At 43.1% G+C, this 13,400-nt stretch overlaps 1 protein-coding gene across 1 annotated transcript; it reads right to left on the bottom strand.

The window, feature by feature from the left end:
- Positions 1-4,593: 4,593 nt before the first annotated feature.
- LOC146519256 (acidic mammalian chitinase-like) lies at positions 4,594-10,161 on the bottom strand. Its single transcript, XM_085161408.1, has 12 exons — positions 10,137-10,161; positions 9,784-9,841; positions 9,393-9,422; positions 9,099-9,303; positions 8,770-8,826; positions 8,521-8,686; positions 7,619-7,743; positions 7,255-7,378; positions 6,716-6,898; positions 6,233-6,349; positions 6,000-6,126; positions 4,594-5,166 (listed from the first exon to the last, which is right to left on the bottom strand). Exons 2-12 carry the CDS (start codon positions 9,800-9,802, stop codon positions 4,958-4,960), a joined length of 1,362 nt encoding a protein of 453 aa, XP_085017534.1. The 5' UTR covers positions 9,803-9,841; positions 10,137-10,161; the 3' UTR covers positions 4,594-4,957.
- Positions 10,162-13,400: the final 3,239 nt, after the last annotated feature.

A 13,400-nucleotide genomic window follows, 5' to 3' on the forward strand; every position in this document is an offset into this window, starting at 1 on the left:
GAAAACAGGACAAAGCTGAAAGACAACTGACTCTCACTGGACTTCTGCAAGGGGGAGAGATGAGATGAGACCACAGTGGAAGGAGCAGGGGAGGACATGGAGGAATGCTGTTGTAGTGTGGGAATGAAATTTGGGTTTAGGAAACTGGGAAGGAAAAAACGACTGCCTTGCGTGGAGAATTGAAAAGTGTCTGGAGCACCGCAAAGAGGAGAGGTACACAAAATTACACAACCAGAAAAATGCATTAATCCTACTAACACAAACACACATGCAATGAATCTCATGACGATCAAACAGTATTTTAAGCGTTTTTGTTACCATCATCTTGTCCGGTTCACTTAGCAGCTTAAGCAGTGATACATAGACGAGTGAACTAGTGTTATTTTTGGGGAAGGATGATTGAATCATTGCAGGGGTGAACAGAATGATGCAGGGGGGTCAGATGAGTGGAGACTAATAGATTATTGAGTTTCTTGTTTCTGATGTGTGGGGGAGGTCTTATCATGACACACATCTGGGTACATGGAAAAAACTCATCATCTAATAGAATATTGCTGTTGTGTGAGGTGTGACTGGTGGATGAAAGTTTTGGAGATTTACGTGGCTGATGCATTTTCCTTTGGTACCACTTTGAACCTGCCAATTAGTTTTGTTTTTTCATCATTCTAAGCGAGTACGCTTAGACAAGTCCTAAAACTAGACCTTCCTATTTTTTGATTTTAACAGTGCACTGAGATTTTTTTGTTTGGCAGTTTTCCCTTTTTCAAGCAGGCCTGCAAGATCGGAATCGAAAGCTCTACACAACATGTTGATCATTTGTAAGTGAGCTTCTCCAAAATTAAAATGGGCTTGGGAGAAAGCCACTTATTAGGGACAATCATAAAGTCCCTGTCAAAAAGGATTCAGCGAGGTAATCCAGTCTAAATTCTTTTTTCTTTTTTGAAATGACGTCATTGCTGGCAGTAGAAACTTATTGTGTCACGAGAGGTTCTACTGTCAGCAAATAAAAAATGGGGACTGACTGGACTGACAAAAGCTTTGACTGAGTTGACACCAGTATGCAAGATTGCACCTCCACCCAGAGTGACAAAACGTATGTATGTATGTATGTATGTATGTTTCTTTTTACAGGAGCAGAAAGGTGACAGCAACATCCTGGGTTGCATGGGCTTTTGGGCCGTGCTGACTTAACCTTATTTGCCACTTTCTGTGTCTTTGTGAATTTACCAGCAGTGTGTTATTCATGACCTTGTATTGTACCGTCTGCCCCGCGGTCATGCAGGCTCTCCACAAGCTTGGTTTGTCTGTTCTTTGTTTGGATTAAAGAATGTTAGCTACTGCTCACCGCTCGTCTGCAGGCTTTATTTAAATGGAAAACTTCCACAACAGGGGCCAACATCAAATTAATCCAGATGGATTAAGAATGAGATGTCACTCAAGTTCATGTGCGTGTGAAGGCACATGCGCAACCTTTGGAAGTAGTGCGTTCGTGTTTGGCCCAACAATGCATGCAGAGTCTGTAATTTAGGGAGATATTGGCTTGATTTGCCTCACTGTTGTTTGAGTCAGGTGCTGTAGATTATTCCTGATTGAGTCTCAGCAGGTAAAAAAAGCATAAAACATCTCATCAATTTACTAAGTAAATCAAGGGTGTAGATTTGGTTTTGGCGTTGGTGGGGACGGATGATTCACCCACCGAACCCTGCCCTGTTTCTTTTTTTTTTCCTTTTTGTCTTTGCTTCTTGAAAAAAAAAGGAGAAATATACTTGCCTACATGTGCTATTCTACCTGCTTTTAAACCATTTAAAATTACAATTCATAGTTTTATATGTGAATTATATAATGTTAAATTACTATTAAACAAATAAGTATTTTAGACTTTAGTTTACTTCAGCCATATTCCATATAAATCAGGTATCATACAAAAGTAAAAATAGCTTCAAATACAGTCATGACAATAAATGATTATGACTTTAAGGACTTAACATCATTACTTCAGTTACACCAACATCTCTGACACATCAGCACTAAGGGAACACTGAATGACCTGGTGGGTTTTGTCCATAAAACTACTCGTCTAAGATTACCACAAAGTAAAAGATCTCTCAGCAACATTATGCAGCATTTTAGGCACGACTGCCCTCTATCAGATCAGTGAGCTGGGATGTTTTATTCTAAACATGAACTACTGTTACAGCAACAGACATGGACTACATGCCCACACAACAAACACATGCCTGCTCCTCTCGTAAGCTGAAATGAACTGCTGGCATATTTGTTTTACATCTATACTGTCCAGTCTCTCCTGGTGGACATGGCATCACATTATTCATGGTTACATACAATTTTAGACTGATGTGGACCAAGCCTAGCACCTACTTGCCAACCTTGAGACCTCAGAATTAGGGAGACATTCAAAGGGGCTGGGGGGATATACATGTACATATATATACAAAAAACTTGATTTTACAGGGTTTATTTATCAGATAAAATAACTTAAATGTCACCGTTATTATTGTCCGGCCGGAAACAGGCCGGGGGTGTCCAAATTCAGAGGCTGCGTCCACCTGAGGACCCGGCCTTTGTGGTCTAAGTGGGCCGGGTCCTCCGAAAGCCGGGTAGACCGGAAATGAGCGACTGTGAAATTGGACGGTCTAGCCTTCAGAATTACGTCACCTGCCGTCTGCTCCTGGCTGTCTAAAATATAACCGGATGCTGGCGTAGATGGTCGAATAATCTGCTGTTTTCACACAGCAGTTTATTCAGCTGTGTGAGAACCCGGAGGAATCCTCCCGAGGGATTAATAAAGTTTTATTTAATCTAATTTAATCTAATAACTTTAATCTCAGCCAAAACAATTTACTCACCAACAAATAAAACACAACTAAAGCACTGAAAAAGGCCAAACAATAACATGTTTAAGTTATTTGACGTTTACACAGCTATTTATGTTATCTATGTTTATTTTGCGACCCAGAAAGAGTAATAAGAGTAATATTAAAACTAAGTAGCTGCAGTAATAGTAGCCATCGTTGGAAACTGGAATTGGCTGGGCCAGTCTGGGATATGGTTTTCAGTTTTGTTGTCCGGGTGGAAAATCGGGAGAAATTGGGGAGAATGGTCACCCCGGGAGATTTTCGGGAGGGGCACTGAAATTCGGGATTCCCCGGAAAAATCGTGAGTGTTGGCATGTATGGCCTAGCATAGCCTGTAACGTTGTGACACATTATATGAGTGAACTTGACTTTAAGTGACTTACAGGTTTCTTTGAAAAATACTTTCTTATATCCAGGTTCTTCCTCTTTGCTGCCGTCCTCCTCTCCTCCTCACAGCGCAGGTTTGCCGCTGCTGAAACTAAACAGAGCTCCCTGAAAGGCTCAGCCAATCACATCGGCCATATTTGTCACATGACGTAGGACTCCAGTAGAGAACGTAATTCAACTCTTTCTGCTCCGCTCGCTGAATGAGACGCTGACAGATCTTTTTTTTTTTTCTATCAGGTTTGTTTTTCTTTACTCGAAGAGATCAAATTATTTGTGGGGACAATTCAATAATCGCTGGATGTTGGTGAGGACACGTCCCTTCCGTCCATGCCAAATCTACGCCCTTGAAGTAAATATATTTCTAGAGGTGCTAGGCACATGAAATCCTCATCAGATGTCGATAACAACCCATCCAATTTTCAGATTGATTAAGATCAGGTGATTGGCTGGTCATATGGGCAGCTCTATTGTCTTTCTCTGAAATCAGTTGAGAGTTTCCTTAGCTGTGTGTTTGCGATCATGGGTTTTTCTGAAATGTTAACTCTCATTTCATCTTCATCATCCTGGTGGATGACAGTGGATTTTTATCAAGAATGTCTCTCTACATTTTTTCATTTATCTTTCTTTCAGTTAATTGAAGTGTGCCAGTGCCATATGCTGGAATACAGCCCCAAACCATGATGTTCCCACCTCCAAACTTCACTATTGGTATGGTATTTTTGCGGTGATATGCATTGCCTTTTGACCTCCAGACATGGTGGGTGTTATGGCATATGTCCAGATTGTTATCCCAGTATTTCACAGACATATCCTAAATTCTTCTGTAACCAATGCCATCAGTATGTTGTGGAGGTCTTGCATGAGTTCATTGGATTTACCCATTATGTGCGGGGGTTTTTGTGTGACACCATAATAAGACATTTTGATAGGCCATCATTTGAAACTAAACCAGCTAATATCAATCTAGAGTGTCAGGATTGCTTTCTAAATATTGATAGATTTCAGCTGTGGTAATGTCTTTCCAGTCTTTTTGCACCTCCCTTTTGTTCATGTGTTCAACACTTTTCCCTGTGTCATTTGTTGTTATTACACATACATTTATATATCTGTGGTTCCTTTGCATGTGTGGATTTGATGGGTTGTAGCAACATCTGATGAGAATGTCATGTCAGTAACACCTTTAGAAATATATCTACTTAGAAAATTGGTGACATCTTCGATACGTATTTTACCCACTATATGTAACCCCAGTCTGTATGTAAATCAGAGAGCTACTTGCTGTGAGGCATTGGTGCTCACTACCACACAACCACACAAGCGGGCTGCCCCATTTCATTCAATTAAAGTGTAATCAGTTCACAAAATGAAAACATAGCAATAATTGTCACTTAAAATTAGAGCAGCTCAATTACATCAAATGTAGTAAGGCACAGTTTTCTCTAAAGCACATCAAAGACAAATATTCAAGTAGGATACACTCACGTGTTCCGAATCACTGGAACACATTATGAATTGATTTAGTTTATTTAGTTTAGTCAAATGCAAAAAGTAATATCATGTTGGTTTACTTTCTGTTTCTGCTCTAACTCAGGACAGTGATGTTTATCAGTTTAAGTTGTGGCAACATTTTACTGAACCATAACTGACTGTTTTGTATTGTTGAACTTTTGTTCTCTAATTCATGCTTCTGTGGCTCAGGGCCAGTTGCAGCACTTGCAGGAGTCCCAGTAGATGAGACCAGGCTGGCAGCGGTGCAGGTAGGTGTTTCCCTGGAAGCACTGGAAGTAGGTGGTTTTGTCAGCTGGGTTTTCATACAACCCATCAGGACGGCCACGGCAGAAGTCAGCACTTGGGTCCCTAGTGGTGGTAGGGCGTGGAGTGGTGGTAGGTTTTGGACCAAAGCCTGTATCACAGGACAATGAAAAAAAGGTTATATGCAGAAAGTGACTAAACTTTTGTTTTTATTCTTTTATTTCTTTCTGCTGAGAGTCCTTAATGACCTTCTTTTATTTGCTGACTCAGGGTGCTCTACGGTCTTATTGGACTTGACACCTGCCTTTGTTACGGTGGACCATAATATCCTCCTAATGAGGCTTGAACATATAGTAGGCATAAGGGGCAGTGCCCTTAACTGGTTTAGATCGTATCTATCGTCCTACTCCGTCACTGCTTCTTTTCCTCTGTTGCTTCCCTCTACTGTGGTGTGCCCCAGGGATCTGTGTTGGGCCCTATGTTGTTTTCATTGTATGTGCTGCCCCTAGGCTCTATCTTTGAGAAGTATAATATCTCCTTTCACTTTTATGCTGACCATATTCAAATTCACTTTGGGCTATCTGATGACATTTCGTCGCCAGTACACTGTCTGCTAGAGTGCTTGAGAGAGGTCAAAGACTGGCTCTCTGATAACTCTCTTATAAATGAGAAGAAAACAGAAACAGTGTAGTTTGATAACCATATTCCTCGGGGCCAATTTGCTGCCCAAATACCCCCACCTTATATTTACGAATTCTCAGTGATTTTATCCACTAGATTACGCTGAGATGCTTTATTTCCTATTTTATCTGTATTGATTGTTTAACTAGCATTTCTCACTTGTTAGTTTATTTGTACCCTGTTATCTGTTATGTTTTAACCTTGTTGTGAAGCACTTTGGTTTTACATCTGCTATATAAATAAAGTTGTGTTGTATTGTATTGTATTTCATAAACGCTGAGTTAGCTGAATGACACCACTTACCCATTGAAATCCTGAGGTGGTTGATGAGAGGATAAGCTCCAGCTGAGCAGAAAGATCCACCGAAGTCATCCATATCCAAAGTCCACACATGAGCACCTCCCAAATTGTGGGCAGTCAGCCACTGGACCTGCAGGACAGCCAACAAAACTGATTATAATAAAAGTGGGCACAATTAAATAGGACAGAACAAATACAAGAACTTGTCTTATTTGAGGCATATCAAAGCTGTTTACCTTGGAAGAATAGCTGCGCTGGTCATCATAGCCCAACCAGGAACTCCCATAGGTGGCATATGGAACCTCTTGCTCAGAGATCCATCCAAGAGTAGCAGTATTAGTGAAGTCACAGATCTGGTAACCCAGAAACAACACAGGCTTTTGGACTAGTGGATTAATGGTAGGTGAAGAGGTTCTTGCATAGGGCTTTTCTACTCTACTTGAGCACTCACAGGGATTTATGAAGCATGCATTCATACAAGCACTTTTTCCACACCTAAATGCTTTCTATCTAACATTCACACTTTGATGAACACACTGGAGAGCAACATGGGCTTCAATGCCTTGCCTAAGGATACTGGACCAGCCAGGGATCAAACCACAGAGCTTCCAATTAATAGATGACCTCCTCTACTTCCTGAGCTACAGCCACCAATCATGGAGTAATAGGTGACTTACAGCACAAACAAACTTGAGCTTTTTATAAATGTGTTATTGTACCTCATAGAAGGACCAGAAACCTTCAGTGCGAGTGTAGGGTCCAGCATGTGCGGGCCCATTGGCTGGTGCTCCCAGGCCATTTGCCCCAGTGCTAAGACGGAAGGTCCTTCCATAAGTAGGGAAACCTAGCAGCAGCTTTTCAGACGGTGCTCCCAGAGATACCCAGTGGGCTATAGAGGAGTTCTACAAAACAGGGAGAAGAACATTGCATAAAGCTTGTGTTAAACTTGTTATGTTACATTTGATTGGATAACCTTTATCTGAAGAAGAAAGCGAGGAACACTGAGCATATTAATTTAATTAAAAGGGTTTCAATATTCTTGTGGTTATTTTTAATTTCTAAAACAGTTTAGTTGAAATTCATATACACGTTCTTTAAATGTTACATTATAGCAATAATATGATCTAACAGGCTTCATAGTATACAGTTGCCCCCTGTTATTGGGGGTGGGGGGGCTCTCTCTTTTCATAAATCACCCCCTGTTCATTCTTTTCAACAACCCAGAAGACAGATGTAGATGTGATAGTGTGGTTCTTACTATGTTGTAATGAAGTTGTATGCCAGAGTCCACAGCGCTCTCATACAGTGGGCTGTTGTGTCCAGTTAGTGGGTCCCAGTGACCATGGTAGTCATAGGTCATGATGTTGATAAAGTCAAAGTGTCTGTTGGGTTGGAAACTTTTGTTCAATACATTTGTTCATTTGTGAAAGACACAGACCATATGGGACCTTTGTGGTCACACAGTACATGTAAAATTGGGCTCTGTGTCATTTGAAATAAGGAACACTAATAATTAATACTAATGAGTAATTTGCTAATGCTAAAGTTCAGTAATGGTGAAAATTTTGGGGGGGATACCTTACTTTCCTGAAAATATGTACAAATGCTGAAATCAAGCTTACGGTGCAATCTTGGCGACCTCATATGCTCTATCAACGGTCTGAAGAATTGCAGCAACATTGGCCGATAGCAGCAGCTGAGTTCTCTTGTTTTCTATGGCATCAGCCTCGAATGCTTTTACAAGCTCCTATAGGGGCAAGGGCAAAAGCAGCGCAGAGCCAGTCAGAGGAAATTCTGATTACAACAATGAAGAATGATTATTCTCAAAGCAATGCACTGTCATGATAAAGGGTTTTTTGGTTTTTGTGAGGAAAAGGTGTCAGTTGTTACATAAATACAGTAATGCATAAGTAAAGTAATGTATATTGTAAACTGTCAGGAAAAAGATCGGTGACAGAGGCAAAATGAAAGAAAACAGGGTAGGGTACATTCATCCTCTCATCAATCTGTTCCACAGGGTGCAGAGTGTAATACAAGAAACAAGATTTCCAGTGCAGTGTTATTTCAAGGTCGAAGACACACGGGACCTTATTTTAATTTAATATTTGTGAGGTTTAACATATGAGACCATGGAGACACTGAATGGATTGAAAGCTATAGTGGCTGCTCTGTTTTACAAGAATTATTTCATTCATCAACAAAATTTTGCAATGCAGTGATCAACAAAAATTCAACAAAAAGCAACTTTTTGAAATTAACCCAACCAAAAGAATTCAGTGGTAGAGAAAACACTCCCAAACATTCATTTTCTCTGCTTATTCAGTTCAGGGTCCTGCTGCTACAGGGTGAGAGGCCGGTTACACTCTTCGCTGGTCACCAGTTTTTCACAGGGCTAACACAGAGACACAGACCATTCACACTCATACACCTACTGTCACAGCTAACAGCGCTAACCATCATGCCACAATGTAGTCTAGCTTCAACATTGCATTTAAAGTTTGAGGCCAGTGTGAGCTGTGTTTACCGTGACCAATAGAGTGAACCTCTCCTTGTCCCCGTCTGGGCTACCATTGTGTCCAGGATATTCCCAGTCCAGGTTTAACCCGTCGAAGTTATGGGCACGCAGGAAAGTGATGGCAGACTTGATAAAGAGTGCACGATTCTCAGAAGTGGAAACCATAGCAATGAATCTGGTGGGATGCAGGGAAATATGAAACATGACATCTCGTCTACATGAAAGTAATAGAGGTAGATATGAGATCTGAGAACTCACGGGCTCACTCCATTAACAGTTCCTCCAACAGTCAGCAGAGTCTTCAGTGCAGGGTTGCTGTTAGCAGAGAGTAGGAGACACAAAGACATAACCTTAAATAATTAAGGAACACCTTACTTCCAGATTGCTGTGATCTTAATTATTTCTAAATAATTACAAATATTGTGACAGAATTCAAGGCTACTCATCCTTCTTATTTAAATGTTCTTCTAAAAGCTACTCTACTGAAAGAAGCTGCGATGGAAACACTGAAATGTGGTTTTTGGCTTAAAAGTGGTTGCTAATATTAAATTGTGGTTAATACTGGTGCATAGCACGGCTGAACTCACACAGTCTTCAGGCTGTTAAGGCTCCTGTACAGCTCCTCATCATTGTACTCAATGGGGGTGATCTGGTTGTAGCTGTTAATGGTGGCCAGAGCATAGATGACATGGGTGCACAGGAAGGGATCGATGTTATCTGGTGTGAATTTGCCAGCACTTGGTCTGTACTGGGCCCAGTTGGTCATATGGCACACCAGCTTATTGGCTGAACCTAAGGGCAGATAGAGCAAAGACTCGTTGGGTTTGTTCTGAAACTTGGATCATGCTGGCAAGACTCGGTCAGTGAACACAGGTACTTACAAATGTGTAGAACACACAGAATGCCCAGAGCTGAAACAAGGAAACAAGAAAGCGTGAAAATTATTGCTTTTGTTACTACTGTTGTTAGACATAATTGTTAACATTTTAGCTGATGCCCGGTGCTGGTAAATTGATGTGTTTTGACTGCCATGCAGCCATCTGCCACCAGATGGAGCGTTGTTGTTGAGAAACACCATAAATCCTTAAATCTTGGCCTGAGACGTGATCTCTAGTAAATACACGTAATCTTTATCCAAGATAGAAGGATAGAAAAAAATACAGAGTAATTAAAATAATAATAATGATAAATTCAGTATTATAATGACGATGCTCTACCGCTCAATAAATTAACAAGGAAAAGTTAATGGAAGAATGAATGAACGTTATTTACCTATAAGGAGTTTTGCCATGTTGTGGTCTGGAGACTCCCCTTCTGTAGAACTGAGCTTCTGAGTAATTATAAATCAGTGTCATTAGATAGTTTATCCTACACGAGTCACACAATCAGAGCTTCAACTACAACTGCTCCTTAATTAGTCAGATGAACATTGCCTGAGTGAAATTTTACAGATTGTTAAAACAACACGACAAAAAATCTAAAAACTAACTGAATCCTTAGTTTGAGGCTTATGTGTAGTTACTAGTATGTGCACTACAATGTACAAACAATATTCCCAGTTGCAGCAAAATACTAGCTGTGTACAACACAAATCAGAACCCGACTGAACTCATCGATCTCATTACCTTCCTGCAAGTCACACTGGAGCAGACTTCAGAGCTTGATGGAGTTGGACAGATTTATATCTTACTCATTCATGACTAATAGAAAGTATCAAAGTGCAAGTGATAAAGATTCAGGATGGTGGGAGTCTAGGTGACGTGCCTAATAACCCCCCTTCCAGGTAAGACATGGTAAACCCAATCAATAATTTAACTTGGAAATGAGCAATCAGATCAATAGCTGACATTGCAATGATAAGCATAATCAGTACTGTATCTATTAATTAATAACAGCAAATTATCCAGCCATACGTTTTCTTCTGGTTAACCACTTCAGGTTTGTCTGGGTGCTGAAACCTTTCCCAGCTGTTAGGTTGAGATAAACTGTAATGATGTAGTGTGTGCAGAATGTTCATTGGCTGTAGATTAAAGTCAGAATGCAATGCCAAGTATTTAAAAACTCTTATATCCTTATATAACTCAGGGGCAATTTTAGCCTATTTTTGGGGGTGCTTCAGCATCCCATTCATCACTCCCCACTGACATCAGGTGAACTCCAGGAAGCCCTGATAAGCATGCCCAGTAATAAGGCTCCAGGTCCAGGCTTTCCTGCAGAATTCTACAAATAACTCTGGACGATTCTAGCACCAGTATCCCACAAGATGTTGCAGGAATTCATGGAATATGGCAGACTACCACCAAATATGAATTCTGCAAATATTAGTCTCTTGCTAAAATCAGGGAAAGACCCTGTATATCCCTCAAGCTATCGTCCAATATCCCTTATTAATGTAGACCTTAAAATAATCTGCAAAGCTCTCTCAAAGAGATTAGAGGAGATAACCCCCCTCTCAATTCATCCTGACCAAACTGGTTTCATAAAAGGTAGGCACTCATCAACAAATACACGTAGACTACTTAATTTAATAGACTGTTCATGCAGAAAAAACACTGAAACCAAAAAATTATCTCTAGATGCAGAAAAAGCGTTTGACAGAGTTAACTGGAAATTTTTATTTGCAACTTGACACAAATTTGGTTTGGAAACTCATAAACTAACAGCTTGTGTCAGAACAAATGACCAAACATCCTCCAGCTTCTGTCTCCTGAGGGGCACCAGGCAGGGACGCCCACTCCCCCCTTTACTGTTTGCAGTGTTTATCGAAACAGTAGCAGCAGCAATTAAACAGAATACAGTGATTAAGGGCATAAAATGCAAGAATGTAGAACATAGTGTTGCTTTTTCTCCAGAACTCACAAACCAATCTCTCTGAGGTAATTACATTAATAAACTCTTTTTCAAGAGTTTTCAGATTATTCGATTAACTGGTCAAAATCTACAGTTTTTCCGATTAATTGCTCCTTCTGTAAGTCTTCTTCTACCCCACTGTAATCTGGGAATACTCAATATTTAGGTATTAATTTCTCTCCTAACCTTGCAGATTTAACTAAATTAAACCATATCCCACTAATAAAGAAAGTAGAAGGTGATTTGGCTTGATGGAAATCTCTACCCATATCACTCATGGGAAGGGTTGCTGCAGTAAAAATGATGGTCTTACCAAAAATCAATTATTTATTGTCAATGATCCCGAACAAACCGTCACCAGACTGGTTCAGATCTCTATATTCATATATGTCTAAATTCCTTTGGAAAGATAAACTCAGTGTATCAGAGGACCAAGGATAAAGGAGGACTAGATCTACCTAACTTTCAACAATACTTCTTAGCCAACAGGCTTCAGTTCATCTCAGGATGGTTCAAACATGCTGTGTTAGATGAACCTTGGCTAGATGTAGAACAGGCACTTTTCAAATGATCTAGAGATTTCAGACAATTTATCAGTTCATACATCAAACGACATGAATGCTTTAAGAGCGTCAGCATCAGCTCTTCTCTGACAGCATGGTGGGAGTTTGTAACAATGTCTTCATTAATCCCATGCAAACGTACACCTATCTGGAACAACCCTGACATATTACAAAACAATAATATGATAAACTTTCCAGATTGGAGTGGTAAAGGAATCAAATATTTAGAACATATATGTGGTGGGGCGTGGTCTGCGGTGGCGTGCAGGGAGGGCGGACGCACCTGCACGGCATCCGCAATCACGCCCGCCACGTTAAAACACAGGGACTCAGGTGTGTGTGGTGATGGGATGTGTGGTGAGATATTAAATAAAATGGCTAAGAACGCTAATCCCTGGACCCGCCGTGCTTTATTCTTGCCACAGTGGTGCCGAAACCCAGGAGGCGGCACGGCGGGTTCTTATCGGAGCCAGGGAGTGGAGGAGCTGGCCCAGAGGGTGGCCGAAATGGCGGCCGCCCAGCGGGAGCAGGCGGCGGAGGTGCGTCGCCAGCAGGCAGAGCTACAGGACCAGTCCGAGCGCCACCTGCAACGGATCGGGGAGCTGGCGGCGCTGCTCTGGGCCTGGGCGCCACCCCCACAGGTGTGTACCAAGGACAGTGAAGCGGTGGAGGAGCCACGTGGGGCACCTGAGCAGCCGGAGGGGGCAGACGAGGCGCGCGGGGATCTGCGCCTGCCGGAGGAGGGGGAACAGCCGGGTGAAGGGCTGCTCCTGCAGGGAGCGGTGGACGAGCCGCTCCGACCGGAGGCGGCAGACGAGGCGCGCGAGGGTCTGCACCGGCTGGAGGAAGAGGAGTCGCGGGAGGGGCTGCCGGAGCCGCTCCCACCAGCGCCCCAGCCAGCGGCGGACGAGCCGCTCCCGCCAGACGAGCCGCTCCCGCCAGACGAGCCGCTCCCGCCAGCGCCCCAGCCAGCGGCGGACGAGCCGCTCCCGCCAGCGCCCCAGCCAGCGGCGGACGAGCCGCTCCCGCCAGCTCCCCAGCCAGCGGCGGACGAGCCGCTCCAGCCGGAAGAGGTGGAGAAACCGGGAGGGGAGATGGCGGTCCCCGTGCCAGGGGAGCCTGCTCGACCTGTGCCCGAGGTCGAGGATCGAGCTGCCCCGGAGCGTCAGATGCGCCGGGCAGTGAGCCCCTCCCGGGGCCAGCGGGGTCGTGCCGCCTTGCCGGGTAGCCGGCCTCCGGACCGGTTTCGCCGCTGCTGCTGGAGGCGTGGCCGACCCCCGGACAAGGCTCGCCGCCATTGGAGGCGTGGGCGGCCTCCGCAACGGACTTTTGCTCTGTTCCAAGGTTGGGAACCGGTGGGGAGTAGGTTCGGCCGGATGACTCCCCGGCCTCAATCGGGCGATGGGGGTGTGTGGTGGGGCGTGGTCTGCGGTGGCGTGCAGGGAGGGCGGACGCACCTGCACGGCATCCGCAATC

Source organism: Neolamprologus multifasciatus, chromosome 5 (assembly GCF_963576455.1).
Source record: "Neolamprologus multifasciatus chromosome 5, fNeoMul1.2, whole genome shotgun sequence".
Lineage (NCBI taxonomy): Eukaryota > Metazoa > Chordata > Actinopteri > Cichliformes > Cichlidae > Neolamprologus > Neolamprologus multifasciatus.